The sequence below is a fragment of the Lagenorhynchus albirostris genome, chromosome 4, assembly GCF_949774975.1.
Source record: "Lagenorhynchus albirostris chromosome 4, mLagAlb1.1, whole genome shotgun sequence".
In the NCBI taxonomy this organism is placed as follows: Eukaryota; Metazoa; Chordata; class Mammalia; order Artiodactyla; family Delphinidae; genus Lagenorhynchus; species Lagenorhynchus albirostris.
Genome location: NC_083098.1, coordinates 147,679,338 through 147,705,424, shown reverse-complemented (window position 1 = coordinate 147,705,424; position 26,087 = coordinate 147,679,338). Strand labels below are relative to the sequence as shown.

General features: G+C 62.2%; 1 protein-coding gene across 5 annotated transcripts; it reads left to right on the top strand.

Annotated features, from left to right (window-relative positions):
* On the top strand, positions 1 to 25,236 carry UVSSA (UV stimulated scaffold protein A). Of its 5 annotated transcripts, none has more exons than XM_060147462.1 (14): positions 1 to 137; positions 1,092 to 1,199; positions 2,352 to 2,682; positions 3,801 to 3,921; positions 4,740 to 5,042; positions 5,772 to 5,884; positions 5,977 to 6,105; positions 13,684 to 13,789; positions 18,959 to 19,103; positions 19,513 to 19,638; positions 20,330 to 20,513; positions 20,942 to 21,059; positions 23,621 to 23,786; positions 24,824 to 25,236. In XM_060147462.1, the coding sequence occupies exons 2-14, from the start codon at positions 1,102 to 1,104 to the stop codon at positions 24,915 to 24,917; spliced, it is 2,034 nt and encodes a 677-aa protein (XP_060003445.1). In that variant the 5' UTR covers positions 1 to 137; positions 1,092 to 1,101; the 3' UTR covers positions 24,918 to 25,236. The 5 variants fall into 5 exon arrangements, with proteins under 5 accessions (XP_060003445.1, XP_060003446.1, XP_060003447.1 ...); XM_060147463.1 differs by lacking the exon at positions 1 to 137 and having other exon boundaries at positions 183 to 1,199; positions 2,352 to 2,421; positions 2,506 to 2,682; XM_060147465.1 differs by lacking the exon at positions 1 to 137 and having other exon boundaries at positions 1,128 to 1,199; positions 2,506 to 2,682; positions 3,805 to 3,921.
* The last annotated feature ends 851 nt before the right edge of the window (positions 25,237 to 26,087 follow it).

Below are 26,087 nucleotides of genomic sequence, written 5' to 3'. Positions count from 1 at the left end.
CTATCGTGGCCGGGCCGACCTTCGCCCCCGCGCCGCCCGGGCCAGGGCGAGCCAATGATGGTCGCGATCTGGGGCATGTGACAGGGGGCGGGCCCTTCGCCGGAAGGGTGAGGTGAGGCGAGCGGCCGAGTCGCGCGGTAGGTATCGCGGTCCTGCGCCGCCGGGCAGGGGCGAGGGGCGGGGGCGGGGGGCCGGAGGGCGAGCCCTCTCTCGGGGACGACCCCTGCGTCCCCCCCGTGATGCCCCTACCGCACCCCTCCCGGGACGCTCCCTCCTCAGTCCGGCCGCTCCCCGGACTTCAGGACGGGGGCGGAGTCGGCCCTGACAGGGCCGTGGGCAGCCGGGTGCTGGCGTGTGCTCGGGAGAGCGGCTCCCGCCCCGGCCGCCGAGGGTCGGCGACGATAAACGTTACTGTTGGCGGGCGCGACGGGAGAGGCTGCGCCCACCGTCCCGGCCCTTCTTTCCACTGGTGGTGAAGCCGAGCCCTGCAGCCAGCCAGGCGTCCTCGGCGCCCCAGGCTCAGGGCGACCCCGGCCCCTTCCTTCCTGCGCAAGTGCTGCGCGGGCGCCCCGGCCTCCTCCGCACCCGGCCTCCGGGCGGCTCTCCGCGCGCAGGTCGAGTCGCAGCAGCTCGCTCCGGGTGTAGAGGCCGCCTTGTGGCCTTTGGATGGATAGTCGTGTTGGCGAGGAAAGAGGGGCGGCGGCGGTCCTGTGGGAAAGCTGATTTAACTGAGTGCAACTTAGACCGTTCTGATCCTTGCCTTACCGCAGTGCGTGGCCAGAGGCGGAGAACAGCCGGGGTTGCAGCCTCTGCCGCGCTGGTGGGGCCGGACCGTAGACCTCCAGAGCTCACGTGCTGTTGTTACTCTTTTCCTAATTTCCACCGAAAACGTCTTGTTGGTCTGATTTGGAACGTCTCCTTGAATTGTTGTATTTGAGCATCGGGGGTCACCTCTCAGAGGCCAGGGAGCGAGGCCCCAGCCTCGCGCCCACACCCCGATGCCCAGCACAGAGTGCAACCCAGCAAACACTTGCCGATGAAACCCAGGGCCCTGAAGTACTAGGCGGTCATTTAACGTGTCTGCGTTCCAGGTTTCTACGTATGGATCAGAAACTTTCAGAGTTGGTGGAAGAGCTCACAACTTCAGGAGAGCCCCAAGTGAATCCCGAGAAAATGAAGGAGCTGAAGAAAATTTGCAAGTACGTCATAAGCGTTCACGTTTTAGGTGATGGCTGTCTCAGCAAGCCTGTGACAGCCCTGGGAGACTGTGGGGCTCCCCCGGGGTCCGCCCTCCCCTGCCTGTCCCTACGATCGACCTTTTGCCAGGAGAGAACTAGTAAAGGGACACGCCTGGGACGTCTCCCCAGGGCCCTGCAGCGCCTGGTCGTGTTCTGGGTAGCGGTCCCAGGTGGGGCTGTGTGGCATGCGGGAGAACACAGCAGGGCTGTGGTTGGTGGCTGTTCACTCCCGTGTGTGTGTGTGTGTGTGTGTGTGTGTGTGTGTGTGTCCTTGAGCGCACGTGTGTGACTTACGGATTAGTTACTGTTGGAACAAAGGATGGGAGGAAGGTTAGAGGTCATAGTAGGCGGGCTCTGCAGGACCTGTTTCTCAACACCACCCCTTCTTTTCTCCCACTGCCGAGGGTCTCTCAGATGCAGGGAACGTTAAGCCGAGGGGATTCACTAATCGTTCTTATCCTGTGCTTACAAAGCAGGGAAACTTAAGTGATCCTATTAGTGATTTACATTTTGATAGAAAATAGTGGCTCAGATCAGGTTTTGCTGCACGCCCCAGAATCCCCCCAAACAGCAGGGTGTGTGCAGGGGCGGGGATAGCCGGTAGGAGGAGCAAAGAGGGGTCAGGGTGTGCGCCGGCCTGCCAGGGCGGCTCCCAGAGGCCCCCAGAGCTTTCTGGGGGTGCTGGGACGTGTGGTCTCCCCTTGGGGTGGGGTCTCTGCTACGCGAGTGCAGGGCCGGTAGGCCTCTACGCGCGGGCCGGCTGGGCGGGGAGTCTTTCAGGCTCCGCAGGCGGTCAGGTCTGCTGTGGGCACTGGGCTGTGGACAGACAGCCGCTGAATGAATGAATGGGCCTGGCTGGGGCCAATAAAACTGGGCACCCACGCTGAATCTCACACGTCAGGAAGCGTTACTGTTTTGACTTGTCTTAAGCAAAAAAAGGAAAAACTGTTCTTGACTTGTGGGCTGTGCAGAAATAGGCAGGGGCTGGGTTTGGCCCGCGGGCAGTAGTTCGTCCACTTTGCTCTGGAGGAAGGGCAGAGGGCTGTGGGAGGGCCTGCGTCCCTGCCACCTGTGGGTGCGTCAGGCGCCTGGTGAGGATGGCTGTGTCCTCAGGTCTTCAGAGGAGCAGCTTGGCCGCACCTACCACCTGCTGATGGCCCAGCTGAGCCAGGAGCACGCCGAGGTCCGCCTCTCCGCTTTCCAGGTCCTGGACCAGCTCTTTGCCAGGTCTCACCATTTCAGGATGCTAGTCGTTTCCAACTTCCAGGAGTTCCTGGAGCTCACACTGGGCACCGACCACGAGCGGCCCCTGCCACCGCCCAGAGAGGTGGCACAGAAGCTGAGGCAGGCCGCCACCCGGGCCATCCGCGGCTGGAACGAGAAGTATGGTACAGCCTATAAGAAGCTGGCCCTGGGCTTCCACTTCTTAACGCACAACAAACAGGTAGGCAGGCTCCAAGCTGCACTGCCCCTCCCCGCGGGGAGACCTGCCTGGCCTCTGGGGGTACCGAAGGGGGTGGGCCTCAGGGGCTCCCAAGACAGGAGGAGCAGCTTTGGGGGAAGAGCCACAGCTTGTCCCCACGTGTAGGTGGTGCTGAGCCTTTGGACCTGGTTTCTAGGAAAGATGAAAAAAGGAGGAGGGAGATTTAGCTGCTCAGACGCAGCCCTTTTTTGTGCTGGGCTCTGCGCTTGGGCTGTCCCCTGCTTTCAGTGTGAGTTGCTGCCTGGGCTGCCACAGGCTCTGGCCAGCCCGGTGGATGGTACCTACCAGTACCAGTAGCGCCAGCCTCCCCCACGTGCCCGCGCTCCTGGCCTGTGGCTGCTGCCTTTCCTGCCGCTCCCTAGGGGTCCACTCGAGCGTTGTTCTCAGGCCCCCGGTCCAGCCAGCAGCCTTCCTTCCCACTAATTGGAGCGAGCTTGCTGCCTGCCTGCCTGCAGCACACGTGGGGATGGAAGTCTTTTACGTTTTACTTCACTAGGAGACGCCGGTGGTTGTGTTCTTACCGGGGGTTAAACATCGCAGCTGAGCGTATTGCTGTGTGTGTTAAAACAGCGCGTGTGAACTTGAGACCCGTAGAGCTCATGGCTGTAGTTGGCGAGGCTCCGTCTTCCCTTACACCGGTTTTTATTTTTTTGATTTTAGTTATTTTATTTATTCATCTTTAGCTGTGTTGGGTCTTCATTGTCGCGCGCGGGCTTTTCTCTAGTTGGGGTGAGCGGGGGCTACTCTTTGTTGCGGAGCGTGGGCTTCTCACTGCGGTGGCTTCTCTTGCTGCAGAGGACGGGCTCTAGGCTTGCAGGCTTCAGCAGTTGTAGCATGCGGGCTCAGCAGTTGTGGCCTCGCAAGCTCTAGAGCACAGGCTCAGTAGTTGTGACGCACAGGCTTAGTTACTCTGCGGCACGTGGGATCCTCCCAGACCAGGGCTCGAACCCGTGTGCTCTGCATTGGCAGGCAGATTCTTAACGTATGCGCCACCAGGGAAGCCCCCTTAGGCCCGTTTTTGATTCTTGTTTTACTTGGGTTCACGATGGTCAGATCTGATCTTTACCTCGACTTCTCAGGTAGATTTCCAAGATGTGGGCGCTAGGACTCTGGCGGAGAGAAAGCGAGCAGAGGAGAAGCAGAAGCGGTTGGACAGAATCTACAAGGAGAGGTCTGAGCAGGCCGCGCGGGAGATGGAAGGTGAGCTGTGGGGAACGGGGTGCCCCAGCGCCCACCGGCTGCCCCTTCCCAGGCAGAGCTCGGGTCTCCGCCCAGCTCTCTGTTCTCCCATCCCAGGGCCTGGTCCCCAGCGGAGGGGCGGGGGGGGGGGAGGCAAGTGGGCAGGCTGGCTGGGCGGAGCTGGTTCAGCTTGAGGGCTGGGGGAGGCACTCAGCCACAGACCCCAGCCCTCCCCTCTGGAGGCCGGGCAGCAGGAGGCACCCTGCAGGCCATCCACGCCTCCCCCGCGGCCCCGGCGGCAGTGCTTGAGACGCGCACCCCGCAGTGGTCTGCACACCCCATGCGTTTGACGCTCCCCCACCCCCCAGCCGTGGTCTTGCCGGCCTCCTCCCCAGATCCCCACCATTGGCCAGCCCTTCCCGTGAAGGGCAGCCAGGGTGGGAGCACCTGGGGAGGAGGCCTGGCCTTAGGATAGCCACAGAGCAGGGAGAGGTGGTTGGCCCCGGGGAGATGCCGGGAGGGTGGGGGGCGGCCAGAGCGGGACGGTGGCGGTGTGCCCCCTCGGCTGGCTGCTCTCTTCCAGAAGTACTGCCCACAGAGGCTCTCGCTGGGTGTCCATAGATGCCGCCGGGTGCCGTCGCAGCATGAGTCGGGACTGAGGGTGGTACCCAGGACGTCCTGAAGGACGGCCTTGCCGCGGCCGGCCGGGTGCTCTCTGGAGCAGGGCGCCTGCCTGCCTCTGTGGAGGAAGTGGGGGACGGGGCGGGCGGCTGGTTGCATCTCCACCCTCGACGGCCAAGTCCTGATGGGACCCAGCGAGCCCCGTCTCGTCCTCCCAGAAATGTCCGGGGAGATCCGGAGCTGCCTCATGGAGCTGGAGAGCTGCTTCCGACTGCTGGTGCCCTTTGACCTCGACCCGACCCCGGGGGCTGCCTGGCCCGCCATGGCCGAGGAGGGTGGCAGGGACGAGGAGCAGCCCTGCTGCAGCAAGACCCTGGCCGCCTGCACCCGCCGCCCGGGAGCCGCGGGTGCGGAGGGCCCGCCCGCGGAGGACAGGGACGAGGACAGCGACCCCGAAGGCTTTGTGCGCCACCACGGGCTGGGCTCCCGCGAGTACACGCTCGAGGTGGAGCTCTCCTCAGGTGCGGGCCCGTCCCAGAGCTTGGGCTTGCTTCCCGAGCTGTGGGGGCCGGGGTGACTTAGGCTTGTGGGTCCTCATCACGACACGCAGGCCCGGCGGTGAGGGTGGGCCTGACGCGCCAGTGATGGGGCGCCCCTGCGGAGGGGTTGGAGGGTGGCTGGGAGAAAGAAGTCATTGAGAAACAGCTCATCACCGTGTTTGTGGCGACACAGGTGGTGACAGGCTGGCCTCACGTGGCTCCTGCTTTCCAGCCACCGGTGGGGCAGGGGCACTGACACCCCGTCCAACCCCATGTGGCCCAGGCCCCTGGGGCGGGGCTGGAGGACAGCTGGGCTGCAGGAGGAGCCCTGCAAGCCCCAAGGAACCGACACCCTCTGGCCGGGGCCATGGAGGCAGGGGCGTGCTGGAGGTTGGGGTGCCTGGCTGAGGCTTGCAGGCTTGGCAGAGCTCAGAGGGAGGACCCTGGGGCCCAGGGGCAGGTGCGGCCTCCATCCCGCAAGTAGTGCGGGGAGGGTCTCCCGACTGCCTGGTGTGGAGGGAGGCGTTGGGGTCAGGCTAAATCCATCGTGGCCGAGATCACAAGGCAGTGAGTCTCCTTAGGGAGTCAGGTTTGGGGTCCCGGGTGATGTGTGGCTGGGGCAGGGTGGGTGGCAGTGCGGGTGGCCCGTCTGGGGTGCCCGGTGATCTGCCCGGACGGTGGTCCCTCTGATGACCTGTGTGCTTGCTGCAGACAGCCTGAAGGTGCACGAGGATGAGGACAACCTGGTCATCATCCACGTGGTCCGGGACACGCTCAGGCTCATCCAGAACAAGTTCTTGCCAGCCGTGTGCTCCTGGGTCCAGGTGGGCCAGGCGTGTGGGCAGAGGGTGCCAGGGCGAGCCCGGGGGAGGGAGGGAGGGTGCCCAGCCTGCTGAGCGCTTCCCCGTCCTCGCAGCTGTTCACCCGCGCAGGGACACGTGGCAGGCACTTGGAGGGTGCTATCGACCTGAAGGCCGAGCTGGAAACCGCCCTGAGGCGATCTCGGGAGCTGGATGTCATGCCCGAGGAGGGCTGCAGGAGGGAGGTGAGTGCCACCGGCCCGTCCGCCCGTGAGGACAGCCAGGGGACCTTCCTCTGATACCAGCTCGGCCTCCTAAGCAAGCAGGCGTCCCTGGGGCCCCAGCGTTGTTCCTTCTCTTCCTCCCTGGGAACCGACTTCCCCGAGCGGGAGCCCTGGACTGAGCACCAGAGGCCACAGCCAGGCCCTCGCCACACGTGGAGGGACTGGGACCGGGTCTTGGCAGAAGGGCGAGGGAGGTGGGCTGGGCAGCGGGAGGAAGGCTCTAGTTGGGGAGGGGGCTCCCAGGGCCCAGGCAGGGATGTGTGGGAGGCGGCCTCGCTGAGACTAGGCTGCCGCCCGGCCCAAGCACCTAGTAGGCCCCTTCCTGTGAACTCGGTAGCAACGTCCAGCCTTGGGCGTTTCTCCCGTCTGTGCACTGGAGCCGAGGGTAGTTGCAGGACACGGAAGACCAGGATGTCTCTTATGCGCAGAGCGGTGTCCCAGCCTAGGGCGGCCAAGTGGGGTGGACGTGGGGACTGGTGCCCGGTTTTGGGAGGGTGCTTAAGGCCCACCATCTGCTGGGCATACAGCGCCGCCTCCCAGGTGCCACATGGTTCGGGAGCGGGGAGCTGATCTTCGATGGCTGTGTTCCCAGCAAGGCTTGTGGGGCGGGGGCAGGCGTGTGGCCCTGGTCCAGGGGCCCTGGGGACTGGGCAGGGGTAAAACCACTTGCTCCCGGACACCAGGCCCCTGTGCGGTGACCCCGAACCTCAGAGGTGGTGGCGTCCAGGGCCCCTCCCATGGGCTTGCACCAGGAGCTGGACCTTCGTGCCTGAAAGGGACAGAGAGAGCTGGGTCCTCTGAGGGTGTTCCAGGGGGCCGTGGGGGGCGGGGAGCCGCTACAGCTGGAGGGTGTGTGTGGGGAGAGGTGACAGCCACAGCTGGACGTCGTCAGCCATCAGAGCCAAGAAGCCTTTGGTGAGAACCAGCAAGGAAACAGGCAGCAGAGTGCACTGCGCCCCAGGGGCACCCAGAGCCCGAACCCCACAGGGTTGAGCTGTGGCACCTGAAGGGGGAGGAGGGCGGGGGCAGGGGCAGGTCCCTCTCCCGTTTCCTGAGGAAGCCCTGGGGTGGGGAGAGCGTTGTTCCTTGCTGAAGAAAAGGTCAAGTTTGAAGCCCCTCAGACTTAGAGGGGAGAGTGGCCAGCACCCTGGGCCTGGGTGCCTCATCCTTGCCCCCAGGGGCCCGCGGGGATGGGCCCTGTGAGAGTTTCCGGAGCCGAGGGCCGTCGTCTGCCCTCCTCTTTGCGGGTGTGCAGCCCCCGGTGACCGGCAGAGGGCGATCTTGACCTTCTCCCGAGACACGCGGGCACGAGGCCTGGTCGTCAGCTGGGGGCCTGGCCCTGCTTCCGTGTACGCTAGGGCTCTGCTCGGTGCATAACTGAACAGGAAATAAGTTAGTTCTGTGAATTTTGACCGAGATACTTGTTTCACGATGAGAAAGGGTGTTTTCTGGGCCCGGGGAAGAAATTGGTCTGGTCTGTGCATCCTCTCAGGTCTGGGGGGGCGTGTTTCTGAGCCTCAGCGGACTCCTGGCGCGGTGTCAGGGTGGAAGGCTGGGCTGAGAGCAGTGAGGGGTGTGGGGATCAGGGGTTGACACCGTGTGCCCCCTTCACAGGCACCTGAGGCCGCCTTTCCCTCACCGTGTCTGGTGGGGCTGGGGCAGCTCCCCCCTTTTCCGAGCAGCAGGCATCCTGGAGCAGCCAGGGCTTTGGGGGAGAGCCTCAAGGAGAGACCAGGCAGCACAGTTTGGTCCCTCCGGGTCGGGGGCCAGCCTGCACTTCCCGGGCCGGCAAGACTCGGAGCCCAGAACTGGTAGCAGAACCTTCCGGATGTCTTGACGTGGCTCCCTTGAGGGAGGTGAGGCCAGCTGCTGGGAGCGAGCCCTGAACGGCCCACTGCGTCTGGTTCCAGCTGGAACATCAACACATCCTTGACGGTGGCCGGGCAGCCCCAAAGCCCGGGAGGCACGTGGCGGCACGGTCAGGTCAGAGTGCACTCTGTGCAGGGAGGCGGCTGAGGGCACGAGCTGGGGTGGCCGGGGTCTGTCAGGGTGGGCGCGTGGTTGGGTGTGGGAGTGGCGCTGCCTTGTCAGGCTCCTCCAGGAGTTGATTCCAGAGGCCCTGAATCCTTGGAGAGCGTGCTGGCTGGTTCACTAGCAGTGGCGCGGGCCTGTTGATGGGGTGATTGGGGCTGGGCCGCTGAGTGGCAGCGCCCACTCGCTCGGGTAGCCTGCTTCCCAGAATAGGCAGGCTGTGGTATCTGTGCATCTGTGCCCGCGCTGCGCGGCCCAGTGGCGATTAGAATCACGGCCCAGTCTTTCTCGCTCGCTTGTTTTCACGTAAAATGTCCGGGGCTTAAATCCTTTGCCTGGTGTTTACCCACTTAGCATGCGCTGAGCTGGGAGCGTGTAGTTAAATATTTGAGAATTCTAACAAACGTGGAAGAGACCGAAGCTGTTGTGATGGTCGTGCTGAAGCTTAGGCGATGGCTTCGACCGTGGAAAGTGGGTCGTGCAGGGGCTTCTCCTGGGCAGCCTAACTGCAGCCAGGCCAAGGGCCTTTTTTTTAGATTTCCTGTTTCAGCCTGTGTGTTGCTGTATTGTTTTCCTTTTGACGTAGATGTTCTGTCTTTAAAGAATATTTAAGCTAGCTTAAATACGTTTCACCGTTTGTTTTATAGAACGTCTGTCCCAGTTCCTTGTGGAAGCGGGCCGGGGAAAAATCTTAACTAGATAGATACGGAGCATCGTTTGGTAGATTTAGTTTCCAGTTCTGCTGCTAGAGGAGAGGTCTGATAATCCGTGGCTGCTACATCTGTTAAACTGATAAAAATCCTTTGGAAACTTTCAAATTGCCTGCTGTTTAACTGTGTAGCTACGATCGCCACTTAACTTTGTATTGTGTAATTAACAAAATATTAATCTTCCCCCAACCAGTAAGTCAGAAAAAAATAATTCCAAGTATCAGTGTGTTTAAGCTGTGGACAGTGTGGGCGTCTGCTCAGTTGTCGGGTTCCTCGCTCGCTTCCACGGCTGGAATGCCCGCACGGATGCCCTCGTTCTCACCCATTGGTGGTCTGAGGTGGCAGCCACAGGCTTTTAACTCAGACACACTCCCTCTCATTGCAAAAGTGGAGATCGCTCCTCTTAACTCTGGGTGAGGTTTTCTTCCTGTTGGTCGCCCAGGCGGGTGCGCGGGCCGAGGCCAGGCTGCTGTCACGGCTATTCTGTGCGCTGGAGGCGAGGCGTTTCTTTGCTGCCGGAGCTGAGTGCTGGCTTCCTGTAGGTGAAAAGGAAGGAGCAGGGAACAAGGGGAGTGAAATGTTGACCGTGTCGGGCGCCCCAGGGAAGCAAGGGAACTAAATCAGCTGGCAGTCAGGACCTTGTGTTCGTCAGGGCCAGTAAACAACCTTCCTGGTGACGCGGCTTCTCCATCACCACCATGCCGAAGGCTGCTGTGTGAGGGCTGGAGCCGGGGGAGGGGGCTGCACACGTGCTCGCGAGGACGGGGACCAGGAGCGTGTTAGCTGCTGGGGGGGCGGGGGCCAGCCGTCTCCCCCACAGCCCCTGGGCCCTCCCTGCCCTGCAGCCCATCCTCCCCGGCACCCTCCAGGGTGGCCGCTCTCTTCCAAACACTTTTCACGTGCGGTCCCGTTAATTCCAAAGTCAGCCCTGTGAGGTCGATTCCATTTTCACCGTCCTCTCACGGATGGGAAGACTGAGTCTAGGCGGAGCCGCGTGGGTCTTCTGGCCAAGGCAAGGCGGCACAGCAAGCTCCTCGCTCTTGCTAGGAGGTCGCGCCGAGGGAGGAGCGCGCCGCTCATCTGCATTCAGAACAGGCCCAGGCCACCCGGCCTCGGTTGGAAATGGACGCCAGGCATTCGGTGGCCTCCCTGCGCACCCCCGGAGGCTGGCTGAGGTGCTGGGGCAGCTCCCAGGGCTCGGCCGCGTGGGGGCGGGTGAGAAAGGGACAGTCGGTCCGGTGGCTCTCAGGCCCCCGTGCGGGAGGTGAGCACGTGCTCCACGCCCCGTCCGCCTCCTGTTCCGCGGGCCCGTGGTGGTCACTGCGCGTCCTCTGCCCTCTGAGGTGTGTCCGGGCAGTGGAGATGCGCGTGAGATATTGGCCTGGCTGGGCAATTTGCACTGCGTCCAGGGAGGGCATTAGCATATAAATAGCAGATGTGATGACGGCCATCACAGCTGAGCACGTTTAATTTTTAGTTTATAAGATAGAATGGGGTTTTAAATGCGTTGCCATCAAGCCGCGGAGACAAATGCCGCTTGGAGCTCACTTGTCTGACGAGGCCTTACATCATTTTTTTTAAAAAAGGGAAACAGACACACATGAAACTGAACAAAAGTGATTTCTTGGGTGAAAAGTAACGGACATGGCGCCCCGAGTTAATTAGATCGCACAAAATTTATTTAATGGTCTAGCTGTATCTCGGGTGTGCCTTGGGCGGGCAGACCTGGGAGGTAGCTCTTCCCATCCTTCTCAAGTAATTAGCAGCCCGCTGCCCTAGTTCTGTAAACAGATTACGTTGTATATCTTAGCTGTTTTTATTGCTTGTTTAATTATGATCGGGGAGCCTCATTTTTCTAAATCCTTTTAACTGTGGGCGAGAATCAATTTGTGTGAAACCAGAGGAAAGCCCAGGGCGTCCTCCACACCTCCCTGCGGCCTTGGGAGGGTTCAGCTTGGGGCCTGGCCCTCACCCAGACGGTTGACCACAGGGCTCGGACCGCCTGCCCGGGCCTCCGAGGCCCTGGGGCTTGACCTGTTAGGGAGGGTGGGCGCTCCCCCGGGGGCGGCCTGGCATGGCCTCCTGGCCCCCGGACGAGGGCGGGCTGCTTTCTCAAGCATGTCTGGTGGTCTTTCTTCCCGATTGGGAAGCTCAGCTCCCAGCAAACTGCTCTTGAGAACCACTGGCGAGTCTGGCCCCGTTTTGAAGGCCACCCACCCTCAACCGATTCCTCCCTAGGGCGTGACCTCCTCCTAGGATCCTCGGGCCTCCCCTCACCCCTGCTCTGCCCGTAGTGCCTCTACCCGCACCCAGTGTGGCGTCTGACCTGATATGTGACCTTTAGCCTTGAGGGGAGGTTGCCAGCGCGACTGCCTGGGACCCCTGGGCTGGCCCCTCGAGCACAGGTGGATGCTTTCTCGTGGGCCTCAGTGTCTCCAGCCATGTGCTTTCCGGAGGCCTGGAGAGGACTGTCCAGCCTGCGGGCAGGGGTCCCTTCCTCTGAACAGGCCCTTGGCCCCAGGTGTTCCAGCCGCAGGGATTGTGCCTTGGGACATCTGCTCTGCTGTTCTCCCGTGAGGGTAGCGTGCCCAGAGCCGGACGCACAAGGTCCCGCTGTGTGCTCAGGACAGCAGAGCCCAGCCCAGCCCGTATGAACTAGAACTCGAGAATGGGTTCATTCAGGCTTGAGTTCAGTATCAGCAGCGAAGCCCCTGCTTCCTTCCGCAGGGCCGTGGTTTGAGGGTCACCCCAGCTGCTAAGGGGTTTAGGACGCGAGCGTGGCAGCGATGGCCAAGGTAGGTCTCGTACGAGGGCCCCAGGGCCGCTCACAGCAAAGCTGTGCCCGAGGATCTGGCCGGGGGCCCTAAGGAGGCAGCTCTTGAGGGCCAGACGGTCTTCCTGGGTGCGGTACGGCCTCATGGCCTCGTCAGTGAGACTTCAAGAACAGAGGGAGCCAGGGTTTAGTGTTTAATCGTGGGGGTAAACAACTTTAGTTGGGGAGAAAGAAGGTATAATTCCTAATAGTTAGCTAAGCAGCTAATTATTTTTTAGGAAATGAATATTTAATAAAAGTTCCCGGTGAAATTCAAGGGTGTGAGCAGTAAGCATAGTATTGTATGAAAATGAGCCCCGTATTTAAAGTCTGGCACCACGTGCTATGCATTGTGGCACTCGGTCCACATCTACCTTTTAGAAAATTAAAACACATAAATTCTGTTTAGTGTTTGATACGCGCTGCACTAGCCGGGACCGTAATGCCCTAAAACCTTGGGCTGCTTTCCACCTTTCATAAATTCCTGGGCAGATTCTATACAAAAATAATTTTCAGGTCCGCGGCTCATTGTTATTCAAACGTGATTGATCGTCGTCATTTGCTCAGCTCTGGAGTTAAGTGCCCCTGTCATTTCCAAAGAGTATAATTGGGACGTTTCACAGGTCAGCGGCGGAGACAGGCTTCCCTTTTGATCAGTGTTAGACCGATAACAAAAATTACAGTTTCCAATGATTAATGTCTCCGTGCTTCCCAGACGCACGCCGCGGGTTGTGTCCAAGCTCAGTGCATTTGCATCTGATTAGGCCTCGCGGGCAGCTCCTCCGTGGATTCCGGGTCAACAGGGCATGGGGCATCCCGGGCCTGGCAGTGCCAAGGGCAGCGGCCTGGCTGGCCTCCTGCCCTGGGGGTCGGTGGGCCGGGCCCTCCGTCCTTCTTCCGGCGTGCCTGTGTGCCCCTGAGGCGTTGCTGTCAAGATGGGCTCTGGAGGGGAGGGCAAGTCTGATGGATACAACCATTGGTTGCTATCACCCCGATAGCAGGCTACCTCTCTGGACGTTTCCTTCGGGTGGGCCTGAGAGGCTGGAGGCAGGCAGCGCCCCCCGAGTGTTTCAGGATGGCGCTGGCAGCGGGGCCGGGCTTCTGGGCGCCTTCCTGCCATGACCCTCTCAAGAAGGACAGGCCCCCACGCCCTGTCCTGGAGTGCGGGGGGCCGTTGAGGATGGGTGAGGGAGAAGGGGAGCAGGAAGCTGCTCTGGCCTTGGAGGGGCTATGCCTCCGAGTCTGCGCGGCATGGGCTGCCAGCACCTCGTCCATGCTGCACGTGGCCCCAGCACATTGGCACGTGTGCGAGGCCGTTGGTCGTCCTGCTTTTTGGAGGGCCTTCTGGTCCCCACAACGTGAGCCCTCCGTGCTCCGTGTCCCTGCCGCTCCTACCCAGCCGGGCACTGCCCAGGAGCGGGTGGGGGCAGAGGCGGAGTGAATGGGTCTTGAAAAGAATGCCCTGGGTGGTTCTTGGGTCCCTGGGTTTGAGGGGTGGGGGGGCTCCAGGCATAGCACAGTGACCCTGCCTCACAGAGCAGGTGGGGAGGTTGGCCTTGTCCAGAGGAAGCTTCCTCTTCGGTGGTTTCTTAACAAGCCGTCTTGAGGGTAGAGTATTGCAGAAGTGCTGTAGATCACACCGGCACCACTGGACACCCAGGTGGGGAGCCAGCCCGGGGCAGGACGAGGTGCTTTGGCCTGGCTGGAGCTGGATGGAGGGCCGTCATCCAGGCCCTGCCTGTGCGGCTGAGACCTGCCGCTCGTGGGGGCTCTGTGGGCTGAAGCAGTGCCCATCCGCGCATCTCAGGGCCGGCCGGTGGAGGAGCGCGTGCAGCTCGTGTGGTTTAGGGATGGGAGCGGACCTCCAATGCGGCCGTCACGGTCGACAGTAAACCCCAACCTGGAGAAAGTCCACAGAAGCAGGACTGGGGCTATCCGGGTCTCTGCCTGTGCTGTCCACTCACAGGTCTGGGGGTGTGTCCACAGGCGACAGCCCCACGGGACGAGGATGAGGACGACGAGGACTTCGTGGAGGTCCCGGAGAAGGAGGGCTATGAGGCCTGCGTCCCTGAGCACCTGCAGCCTAAGTGTGGTGAGTGGCCAGGTTGGGAACGGGAGGAGGTCCCGCCCCGGACGCTGCCCTTCAGGGCAGACCTCACGTCCGGCCTGGGGCCCGCCAAGCAGGGAGCTGGCCGTGGTAGGCACTCCGAGTCTGTGCCACCTGGTCCTGAGGTTCACTGCGTCCCTGCCCGTCGACCCTGCGGAGCTGCCTTCATTGAAAACCATGTGATTCTCGTTTCCTGATTGGGGTGCTCACTGGCCTGGGCCCCTCCCCGAGGTCCGCCCCGGGTTCCCGCAGTCCACTTGGTGGGCAAGCCCTGCTGCCAGTTCCTGTGGGTGCGGCCAGGCTGTCCACACACGGAGGCCCCTGACCCACCCCACAGGCCCATGCTGACCACCCCCCCGCCCTGCAGCTTCAGGCCTCACCACGGTGAGGGGTAGCCCTGCTTGGGGTCATAGAAGTCTCAGCCGTCGGGAGCGAGTCCAGGGTTGGAAGGGCACCCTCAGAGCAGAGAGCTCCTCCTGGGCTTGGGGGAGGGTGTTGGGGGCACGCGGTGTGGTTACCGTGGCGGTAGGGCCCTTCGGGCTGGGAGGGAGTCGGGGGGGACGCCACTGCCTCGGTGGGTGGGGGGCAACCACCCCACATTCTCTGGGCTCCCCTGCTGCCCAGTCTCCGTTTCTCAGGGGCGTCACAGGTCAGGCAGTGTCCTCCTTCCCGTTGATGGAGTCGCAGCCTGACGTCTGGCCCAGGAGCAAATGACACACCTTGAGAAGGCGTGCTACCCGCGCGACCTGTCTTTCCCGTGTAGCATTCTTTTCTTTTCCAAAAAATCTCCAAAAGCCTCTTCTGCACAGGAGGCATCTTTTGTCCAGAGAAGGCTAATAAAACCAAGATCACATGTGGGTTTGTGGCGGCGTGGACAAGTTGATTTGAATCAGAGCGTGTGAGATGAGATGTGAATTTGTTAGTTTAGATGCTCAGGCAGTTGGAGTGTGAGGGCATGACCCGTTAGGCGTGTCACACCAAGTTACCACACCAGCTTCACAGCCCTCCAGTGTTTGGGTCCTGCCGTCTGCGCCACGTGACCCTCCCTGGGTGCCCTAGGGTGCAGCCTCCACCTGCCTCCTGCCCTCCCGGCCACCGCCCCGCCCTCCGTCCCAGCTGCCCCAACCGCGCCATCCCAGCAGTGGGGTTCCTCTGACCACTGGGCCACTCCCCGTGCCCTCTGTTCTGCCTCGTCCTCCAGGTGCCTGGCCCGCCCCCCACGAGGCCTCGTCCCACACCCGTGAGGCTGCCAGGGGTGCTGGAGGCCCTGGGGTGCCATGACTGCCCTCCTAGGTCTCCCCTGGCTGCCCCGCCTCAAGGGACCTCCAGCCCCGCCAGGAGGCTCCCAGGTCGCCAGGCACCACTGTGGATGACCACCTCCAGGTGTCGCTGACCTGCCGCTTGTCTTCCCAGCGGGGCCCCAGGTGTGACCGAGCGGAGCTGAGCCATCCCGATTGTTTGTGGGCCGGGCAGCCTGGGAGCCCTCGCACAACAGGACCTGCTGAGCTCCGGGTCTGTCCTGCGGCAGTGGGGGGCTGGGTGCTGCCCCCCGTTCCCTGGAGGGGTCTGGTGCCTGGTCTGGAGCACAGAGCTCGGGCCCCGAGGCCACTGCAGGAAGTGCCGGGTGTGCCGGTTCATGGCTGTAGTTGATAGTCCGCCACTGGTTTTTCAGTTAAGCTCAGGTGACTGCAGTAGATTCGGTCTAAATCCACAGCTGAGGAGACGGGTGCCCGTTTTCTTTCTCATTTCTTTCTCTGAATTTTCACTGAGGGGCTTTTATCTTGCCGTTAATCCTCCCTTTTCTGTCAGGACGTAATCTCTTTCTCAAATTTACGTTTTAATTACAAGGCCAGCTGAACTAGGTAAACTCGATAGTGCAGGCTCGCAGCCGCCCTCCACGCGGAGCCCCGCCCCTCCATTTCCTGCCGTCGATCCCGCCCGCCCCATCTGCTCTAGCGCTGCAGGCATGGAGGGGCCCCTGGGTCAGTGTAAACCAGCCCAGGGCTTTGGGCGTTCTCACGCCTCTTCCTCAGAGCCGCCCCGCCTGTGTTTGAGGCAGACGCCCCTGTGCAGGTGGGTGGGGCTGGCGGGGTTCGCCGTGACCTGCGGCCTCTGGTCTCCCCGGACTCAGCGTTCTCCCCGAAAGCACAGCACCCGGGGCCGGGGGACACGTCTGCTTTTAGGACGTTTGCCTTGAAAGTGTGTCAGGGAGATTGATTTTCTCCAGCAGTGTGGGAACGGTAGTGGTGTTTTAGTGCTGTGAGTGTTTACTCTGCTTCAGCACACTCACCCATCTTGTTAATGGTTTAAAACAACACATCAATGAAAAATATATTTCATTCCTGTAACTCTTAGGAGTTCTCGTATCGATCTTTGGGTTGCGATTGTAGCCACCTACATGAGTGCCACAGCGGCCACTTACCAGTCCCGCCTCCCCGTGTGTGCGCGTGCCGTGTCGGGGTCTGCACCAGCTGGTAACACTGCATTGTCGGTGCCCGAGTGGGGGCATCTGGAAGGCTTTGTGACTGGACCCGGGCTGTGTTGGTGACGGGGCCGGGTCCCCGGCGGCCTTCCGAGAGCACCCAGGCCTCAGGGCTCAGGGTGCTGCCGGGTGACCGAGGTGGACCCTGCCACGCCAAGTGGCTCTGCCCCACGTCCTCCACTGTCAGCCACAGGCACCTGAGAAGCAGGGGTGGACCCCGTACTCTCAGGGCCGTGCGCAAACTCGGAGGGCGTCCGGAGCAGCCAGGGAAGGCAGTTTTTCGTGAAGGGCCTGGGGTAAACGGTTTCGGATTTGTGGGCAGTATGAGGCCTCTGTCGCAGCTACTCACCTGCTATCATCTACAAAAGGACTGGACAGCATTCCGGCCGTGCACGCGTGGAGGCCACGTGCAGACACCGGGAGGACCTGGCCGTGAGGTCCGCCCACCCTGCTGCAGAGAGCCCGGAGCTGATGGTGGCCTGAGCCAGCCTTCCCAGCCCGTCCTTTTCGCCTTTCTCCCCTCCCACCCCCTCCCACTTCCCCTTCCTCCCCCAGGAAGTACTTCCCCTGGCGCCCAGCGCTCAGTGCTGTGTCGTTTCCTTTCTGGTTTCTCACTCTAAGCGGGGGATGTTCTCGAGCCCGTGCACGTGGATGGAGGGATGGAGATGCGCCATCACGAAGGCCAGGCTCGTGGCGTCGCGGGCAGCGCTTTGTGTCGGTGTTGGTGTTGCTCTGCTCCCGTGGCGGCCCTTTGGCCCCTGGAGCTGCCTGCCTGGCTGTCTTGTCAGTTTTCCACGTGTCCTGGGAAGGACTTCTCAGACGTGAGGTCCCAGGGTGTCTGTCGTAGAAGGCACGGCCTCACTGACCCTTCGTCCACCCCCACTGGCCAGGGTCGGGCCGGAACTGCCAGGGCGCTCCTGAGGCAGAGCCGTTCGCGTCTGTTACGCCTTCACACACTCCTCTTATGCAGCTTTTTGACGTAGAACCCAGTTTCTTTGTGGTGACGTCGGCTCAGCTTCCCTCTAGTTCCCATTGGCACAGCGAGCGTCTTTTCATCCTTTTGTTTTCTTTTATTCTTAGTCTCTGTTAACCTCTTGTTTTAAGGGGTTCTCGCCAAAGTGGGAAATTGCTGCTTGTTTTTCATGTCGTCATTGGGTCTTTTCGTTGACTTGAGTCCGTTGAGTTACTGCCGTGTTCTCAGCTGGGGCTGCCAGTGTGCTGCGCATCTGTTTGCCAGCCTTCCTCTTCAGTTTGCTGTTGTTGCTACTGTTTTGGTTTTTTCTTTTCCCTACCTTTTATTTGCTGGGTAAACCTTTTTTCTGCGGGTTTTGAGAGCGTTCATCCAGTATAAATAAAACGATACGAGTATTTTCGCTTCTGATGGTGACGCCCGCTCGGGAGAGTTGCACTCACACTTCCCCTCGCCATGTACCTCCCAGCACGTCCCTGTCCCCATGTCCTGCACAGGATGGGGGACATGCTGGCTCCCGCTCGCTCAGGCCCCCCAGCCCGGCACATTGGGTCGTCCAGGTACCAACTTACTTCTGATGGTTGTGGGTACTCGGGTTTCGGGGGAGGCGGGAGTGAATCTTACGAAGTCATTTCTTGGCCTTTTCTCCCCATGTCCCGCAGACCCTCCTGAACCTCCAGGTGAGGCTGTGTCCTTCACCTGCATGTTGAAACCTAGCGTAGCTGGGTATAAAATTCCGAGTTTGATTTTTTTCCCCAGACCTTACACTCACTGTTGTTTGAAAGACACTGGTGCCTGTGGGATGCTTATGGTTTCCGAAGGAAAGCTTCTCAGACCATTGTGTTTATCTCTCGCATTCCTAAACATCCTTGTAAGTGACTTGCACGTTCTTCCTTTCATCTCCTTCCTGACACTCAGTGAGCCCCTCGGTCTTGCTCTTGCTCTGATTCCAGGAAGATTGGGCTTTTTATTTCATCCACTCCAGTTATCTTTCCTCTTTCTGGGGTCCAGTCATGAGGAAGTTGATGCCTGTGTGAATGCCCTTCACGTCTCTGACCAGAGAGAGCTGCCCATGGGTGTGCAGCCGCCCTCCTGTCCTTCAGCCCGGCCTGGAGTCGTCCGCTCCTCTGCTTGCCCGCTGTCTTCGTCTTCCTGGCTCCCTCTTTGTGGGGCCCTGGTGGGTCTCCAGCTCCTCTTTCTTTCTCACCTTCCAGATATTTTGTTTCTTGTTCACCTCTTTCTTGGCAGTGGTTCCCTGTCTGGAGGAGAGTGTGGGGAGGGAGGCGCTGCCCTCGCTCTCGGGATGGAGTGCCTCTGAGGTCCTAACCCACACCCTGCCCCGTGCCTCCTGGGCAGCCCCTGGCCCAGGTGCCCAACTGGGAGGGGCTGGCAGGGGTCAGGGACAGCCCGGGAATCGGCACAGTTGGGCCAGTGGGGCCCAGTAGTGTCAGAGAAGCTGCCCTCCCCCTGCCCTGGGGACCTGGGCACGGACCCTGGCCTGCAGAGGTGGCCCGGTGGCCTTGCTGCTGAGATGCTGGCATTGGGGCCTCATCTGGCTGGCAGGGCAGGTGCTGTGCTGATGGAGGGTTCGGCGCCCTCACACGTGCTGTGCTGTCACCGTGGGATGGGGACGCGGCGCCCTCCAGGGGTCTGTCCAGGGTCATGGGGATGGTGGCCAAGAGCAGATACGTCTCTGTCGCAGGGCTGGAGAAAGACCCGGCCACGCCGGCCTCGCAGGCAAGGAAGAGGACGCGGAGCAGTGAGGAGGCCTGCGACCCCACCTCTGCGGCTGCCCAGCTGCACTGGCTCCAGCGCCACTTGCCCCCGGCCTCACCCCCGAGCCCCAGGTGATGCCGACACCCACCCCTGCCCAGGCAGCCCCACATGTGCACCCCCGGCCGGGCAAGCACCTGCCAATATCTGTACTGGGGCGGGGGCTGCAGGGGCCGGGGGTCCTCAGTGCTGGTGTGTAGGCCAGGCCATGGGGGTGGGCCAGGGCTCTGGGGTTCAAGGGGTCAGGCGTCAGGACACCCCTGGGCCCACCGTGAGGACCGCAGATCTGAGGCCAGCTCCCAGTGTGGTCTTGGGGTGGCCAGCCTTTTCGTAGGGCTTCAGTGGCTGCCCTGGGTTCCAGGCCCGAGGTGGCAAAGGTCGCAGCCCAGGTGTGTGACCGGGAGCTCCGGGGGATGCGGAGAGGCAGGTGGCCGAAGCCGGCTCCCGGCAGCACAGCACTGACGACTCCTCTGCTGTCTCCAGGGTGCCGCTGGGTCCAGAGGAGGCCAAGAAGCTGGCGGCAGAGCGGGCCCGGGCACCTGTCGTGCCCTTCGGGGTGGACTTGTGCTACTGGGGCCGAGAGGAGCCGATGGCTGGGAAGATCCTCAAGTGAGTGCGGGCGTCCCGTGGGTCCTGTGGGCACCCATTCTGCCCCCGGCCTGGGCGCAGGGCCCGGCTCTGCCGCGCAGGCCCTCACGCGTCCCGCCGAGCGCAGCTCTTGGGCTCTCGTAGGCATGGTGCCTACCCGGGGTTGTACAGCCCTGCCCAGAGGCCTGTGGACCTCCTTTGAACCTCCTTGTTCCTCCCTTGGGGGGACGTTCCCTGTTGTCTGCCCTGATGGTTGGGCATCATGGCAGACGGCATGAGGCTTGTCTGCCTAGGACTGCTCCAGGCTCTCTGCCCAGGCCCTCGTCATGACCGCCCTTTGGTCCTCTGACTCAGATCTCCGCGGGCCCGGCCTGGGACTCCGCAGAGAGTTTCTGGGAAGCCGCCCCCGTTGCTGCGCTGGACGCTTTCTCTCCGGAGTGGGCGTGGGCGTGGGCGTGGGGGTGGGGATGGGCGGATCTGTCCTCTGTTAACCTCCGTCAGGGAGCCCCTGCCCCGGGTCCAGGCCAGGCTAGGGAGGCGGGCCACCGGGGTGGGGTGCCTGGCGGTGCCCCCACCATACTCAGCGTCTCTACTCGTCCCGAATGGGCTCACAAGCCCAGGGGTGCCCCCTGCTCAGCCGCCCGGGCCGGCCTTGCTGCGGGTGCTGTGGTGGCCACCCCGTGACGGCGCTGAGCGTCTGGTCCGTGTGCAGGTCCGACTCGGAGCACCGCTTCTGGAAGCCCCGCGAGGTGGACGCGGAAGTAGAGAGTGCCGCTGTCTCTGAGTCTCTCCGGAGCCGCCAAATCACCTTTGCGGGGCGATTCGAGCCCGTGCAGCACCGGTGCCGTGCCCCCCGGCCCGACGGCCGGCTCTGCGAGCGCCAAGACCGCCTGAAGGTGAGGAGGATGGGCGGCTGGGCAGTGGGGTGGCCACCTCGGCCAGGCCAGGATGGGGCCGGAGGGGGCGCTGGGCTCCAGGCTGCTGGTGCCAGGACCTTCCCCTGGGTGGGTGGTCTGACACGCGGGCACAGGGCTGGGTTGCTCTGCCCTGGCTCCTGCGTCCCTGCCCACGTGTGTCTCCTGAGCGCGCTCTGTGCTGGGCCGGGGGTCCACGGAGGCGGCACTGTGCGCCAGGCGGGGCTTTGGCCAGACTGACACCAGATCTCCATCCGCTGCCTGGCTGTGTCGCGGCTGCGCCCGTGGGCCCCTCCTTTGAGGGGTGTGTGAGCAGAGGGTGGTGTGGACCGGCCGGCCCCGGGAGCCGTGAAGGTAGGGATGGCCAGTGGCCCGCTCCCGCCTCAGAATTGCTCCGTTCTCCGCCTCAGTGCCCTTTCCACGGGAAGATCATCCCGAGAGATGACACGGGACGGCCCCTCCATCCGGAGGACAGGGCCCGCGAGCAGAAGCAGAAGCAGCAGCTGCAGAGGCAGGGGGGGCGCCCAGGTAGGTCCGGGGGACGGGGTAGCGGCAGCCACGGCGTGGGGGGGCGCCCTGGACCCCGGCAGCCGACAGGGTGGCCCGTGGTTGCCACGTGTGGTCGCCTGCCGCCTCCCACTCAGTCATAACTCGCAAGCGTGGCCGGGACACACTGTCCTCGGGGCCAGCAGAGCACTGAGCACCAGCCTGGCCGCGTTTCACGCGGCTCCTGACGGGCGCCGTGGACACGCCCACGGCCGGAAACCACCTTGTCATCGTTGGTTTGGGTTCTGGGTTCTTAAGCCTGTTTTTAAGCAAATGGAAAAACCGAGGCATGAAAAGTTAATTGGCTGAGCCCCGAGCTGCCTCCAGGATGCCAGCTGCCCCCGTCCGTCACCTGCTGTCTTGCAGAGCCATGCACGAGGGGCCGGGCAGAAGGGCTGCGGTGTGTGCGGTGTGTGATTTGCGTGCACGTGGACTGTGTGTGCGCATGTGTGGGCAGAAGGTGAGGGTCCTGCCCGGTGGTCCCAGGCATCCTTGCTGGGCCTCTGAGCCTGGAGCGCTCTCTTGGGGTCCTACTCAGGGCCCCCATTTTCCGGCCTGTAGGCCTGTTTCGTGCCAAAGCCACCGAGACGCTGTTCGCCGCCGTTCAGGGGGCTCACGTCATCCTGGCACGTGAGCCGCGGGGTGGCGGCTGCCTGGCCCCCAGAGGCCCCTGAACAGCCGGGCAGGATGGTGACCCGCAGAAGCGGCGTCCTGGGCAGGGCAGCACCCGGCCACACTTGGGGTGGGGGTGGTGGGCCCAACGGTGCGGCCCTGACCCGTGTCGACATCCCGTGGTTTGTCAGATCTGGGCTGGGGTCTGGAGGCCGTCCCGCCTCGGGCCCCTTTCCTTAAAAGAAAGGCCAGGCCCACAGCGCAGAGCCCCGAGGCAGAAGGCGGCTGTGTCTGTAGGGGTGGTGCTAGTGTGGGTCTCAGCTGGGCCGTGTGTCCTCTTTCGCAGGGTTTTTCCCTTTGTCACGAGAGACAAATGTTAGATTTCGGCCTCACACCCAGGGTTGGCGCCTGGAGCCCTGGAGGGCGGCGCGGAGGGGCCCTGACCCATTAATCCGCAGCGAGGCCTTCCCTGGTGGCCCACTCGGGAGCAAATTAAGTGCCTATTTTTGTGTCAGCCCTGAAGAGTATCGGGTTCTGCAGCCCTCGGTGACTCGTTAACAACAGGTATCAGGCCGGGGCCGCGGGCCCGCGCTGGCCAGTCAGATGTGAAATAGCATCTCTTTACTAACTACAGTATCGATCCCCGCCTCCCTCACACGCCGGGCAGTTTTCTTTTCCCGGCGCTAACCTCAGTGACAATGCGCGCGGAGCTCCAGAGCCCATCAGCGCGCAGGACGGCCGCGGCCTGGCTCTTATTGATTTTTTTCAAAGGCTTTTAAATTGCTCCTTCATTTTACTGAGATGCTCATTCCGTCTCTACCGGGTGCCGGCGTTTTTCCGTTGTGTTTAAACAATTGCTCCATTCACCGGGTTCCTAAACTGCGACGCCTTCTCGTTCTGGGAGATAAACTGTTCGGACAGTTTTCCTTAATCTTGGATTAATCGTTCCTGTATCTGGATTGGGCCGCCCCGTATTCCTTCACTTCAAAAATCAACTCGGGGAGGCCTCGCTATCTGTCTGGGCGCGTGGCTTCTCCCCCCACCGGCCGTGCCCTGCCTGCCCCCCGGCCCCTCTGCCGCAGCCCCCCATGGGCCTCTGGTTTGCGTGGTGGGCGCCATCGGGGCTTGGGGTGTCCAGCCCCCTTCTGCCAGCCGGGGCCTGGTCCGTAGGTCTGGGCGCGCTGGGGAGCTGTGCTGTCACGCTCGCGACCAGGGCGGCCTTCCCGAGCCAGCAGGCTAGGCGGGGCCTGCGTCTCAGGGGCCTCCACGCGACCCAGCCCTGCCCCCGGCCCAGCGGACGGAGACTGAGGCGGAAGTCGCTGCCAGGGCAGTGGTGGGTGGAGTTGGGATGCTGGCCTCTGACCCCGATGCCTGGGCCTGCTGCGTTGGGAGCCCCCCATTTAGACAGTTAACGTTTCCCGCCTTGGCGAACAGGCACACTCCCGTCTCTGTTGCAGCCGGGTCTGATGAGACCAGGCTTTGGGGCTGGGTGGCGGTTGTTTCCCCGCGGAGCACCATCTTCTGACCCGAAGGGCCTGGGCCGCGGCGGGAGGAGCAGGGCCGCCTGCCTGAACCGGCACCCTCATCGCTGGGGCCTGGGGCCAAGTTCTCTTTGGACCAGTAAAGAGGCCGTGGCCACCCTGCTGTGCACACCCTCTGGCCAGCACACGGGTCCGGAGGCCACGCCTGGGTTCTGGCGGGGCACCGTCAGCCTGGAGGCGGAAGCAGCCTGCGCGTGGCACTGCCCCTGGCCACCGGCCTCGGTTGCCTTCCTGCCTAAGGGGTCAGTGGAGGCACCCACCTTGGCCTACGGGGACTTGCGCCCATTCCTTGGGCAGCCGGTGGCCCTCCCTGCCCCCGTGTCAGGGAGGGCCTGGGGCTCAGGTGAGGTCGGTACCGGGAGTTTTCTGCAGTGTCGGGTGTGTTTGCAGCCTGGCAGGACCCTGAGCTCATGAGGGACGTGGAGGCAGCCACTGGGGTGCATCTTGGCTCATCCAGGCCCGGTGGGAAGGGCAGGCGGCGGCGGTCCGGCCTCACCGACCTCAAGCGGCAGGCGGACACAGCGCGTGCACGCATTGCCAAGAAGGTCTTCGCCAAGTAAGAGCTCCTCGCGGGGTCCCGCCCTCCGCCCCAGGCCCGGTGTCGGTGGTGAGAGTGGAGAAGGCCGCCAGCCCGCACCCCCACCGCCCGCCCCCCACCCCGCCGCTCTGGCGGCCAGAGGCGCTCCTTGCGGCGCTGCTAGGTGCCCTAGAAGGCACGAGGGTGTCTGCGCCCAGGCCCCATGGGCGCCGTCCACCCTGGGCAGAGGAGGCGGTGCCAGGGCCCTGCCCAAGTCGGGTGAGCAGGAGGGCAGCTTCCTGAACACCCCGCGGAATGCCCACGGCTCCTCACCGCCAGCCTGCCTTTGCGTCTGCATCCAGGGGAGGGCTCGGCCCCCGGGCTCCGGGCACGAGGCTGGCTCCCCGTGGCTCAGCCAGGGGTGATGGTGCCGTGGGTGCTGGCGCCCGGAGGAGTGGGGCCCGGGGGTGTCCTCCGAGGGGCTGGGAGCTGTGGCCGGAGCCTCTGTGATCTGTGAGGGAGGTCGTGCCTGATGCCTGGAGTGGTGCCCGTGTCTGGGCCTCCTCGCTGCCAGGCCCCAGCAGCTTCCTCCCAGGTAGAGGCGCTACCTCGTCACGGCAGCCAGGCTGGCCGTGAGACGTGTGTTCCTCGCCGGATGTCGAGCTCTGTGCACAGTGGGGCGAAAGCAAGCTGGGCTGAGTGGATCCAGCGTGTCTTGACCACCTCTGCCCACACGCTGCTTCCTGCCCGGTTGCTGGGCAGGCTGTGCCCTCGTTCTGGGGTGCACCCTGGTGCTGGCAGAATTGGGGATCCTGGGAGCAGGCTTCAGGGCTCAGGGAGCGACAGGAGAGGTGCCAGGACGCAGCCAAGGCCATGTTCGGGGGCAGAGCCACTCACTGTGGTGTCCGGCTCTGGACGGGGAAGCTCTAGCTATTTCCGAGCTGTGTCGCCCGTCCGTAGGGAGCGGACGGGCAGTCGGCCCAGGACCCATGCCTGAACCCAGCCAGGCTGCAGTGAGCAGCCCGGAGCCCTGACCGGTGCCTCCCTGATCACGTCTCGCTGTGCTTTCCCTGCAGGGCCGCTGTGCAGAGGGTGGTCACAGCCATGAACCAGATGGACCGGAAGAAGCATGAGAAGTTTGCAAACCAGTTTAACTATGCGCTGAATTAGAGCGCCAGGCCGGGTCCACTCTGATCGTCAGCTCCTCTTCTGCTGATGAGCTAGGATGGGAAGGCAGACCCGGGTCTGGGCTATAACAACAGCCACAATTATAGTGTGTATTTAACGTGAAGAAATGGTGCACTTTCTGCTTCAAGCGCCACAGAGGTGTGGACTCTCCCCTGCTGCGGGGGACCACGGCCATCGCTTATGGGTCTGACTGCCTAGTAGCCCGGGATGAACTCGGGTAACCGTGTCCACAGGTGGGTGTCTTGTACAGCCTGTGCCCTTCGTGGTGTGATTCAGGGTCGCTCAACGTCCAAGACGAGCGCGCAGCCTCCAGCCCTGCCCCTCAGCCTTCTCCGCCTCGGAGGAAAACCCACATTTCACGTTGACACGAAGGGGAGCCAGCTGTTTGCTCTCGGCGTTTCCAGCTCATAGGCCTGCTGGTGGTGGTTCCACGTCAGAATGCAGGGAACTACCTCACTCTTGGTTCTTCTAAAATCAACTTTATTGAGACGTAACTCACGTACTGTAACGTTCATGCCTTTAAAGCGTACAGTTCGGTGACGTTAAATACACTCACAGTGTTGTACAGTCTCCACCACTGTCTACTTCCAGAACTTTTCATCACCCTAAAAGAAACCCTGCTCCCCCAGCCCCGGCCCCCTCTGGTCTCCTGTTTCTGGATTTGCCTTTGCTGGACGTTTCCTGTGAATGGAGTCATAGCAGCCTGTGGCCCTTTGTGTCTGGCTGCCTTCACTTAGCACAGAGTTTTCTAGGTTCTTCCCTGCTGGGGCCTTTGTCCGTGTTTCATTGCTTTTTATGACCGGATAACTCACCACTGTATGAACATACTGCATTTTATTGATCCGTTCATTGTGGACACTCGGGTTGTCTGCACTTCGGGGTTATTATGCATGGTGTTGCTATGACCATTTGTGTACAAGTTTTTGTGTGGGCGTATATTTTCATTCCTTTTGGGTTTATACCTAGAAGTGGAATGGCTGGGTCACGTGGTAACTGTGTTTAACTTATTGATTGAATTGCCAAAACATTTTCCAAAGCCGCTGCACCGTTTTCTGTCCCCACCAGCAGTGTATTAGGGTTCTCGTTTCTCCATGTTCTTGCCAACATTTGCTTTTATCAGTTTTCTTAATTTTAGCCATCTTGGTGTGGAGT

Bases quoted from the DNA above. Each gene is read 5' to 3' on its own strand.
- UVSSA (XM_060147462.1), top strand. From the start codon at position 1,102: ATGGATCAGAAACTTTCAGAGTTGGTGGAAGAGCTCACAACTTCAGGA. The intron at 19,639-20,329 runs GTGAGTGCGGGC...GTCCGTGTGCAG, and splicing joins ATGGCTGGGAAGATCCTCAA to GTCCGACTCGGAGCACCGCT. The intron at 23,787-24,823 runs GTAAGAGCTCCT...CTTTCCCTGCAG, and splicing joins GCCAAGAAGGTCTTCGCCAA to GGCCGCTGTGCAGAGGGTGG.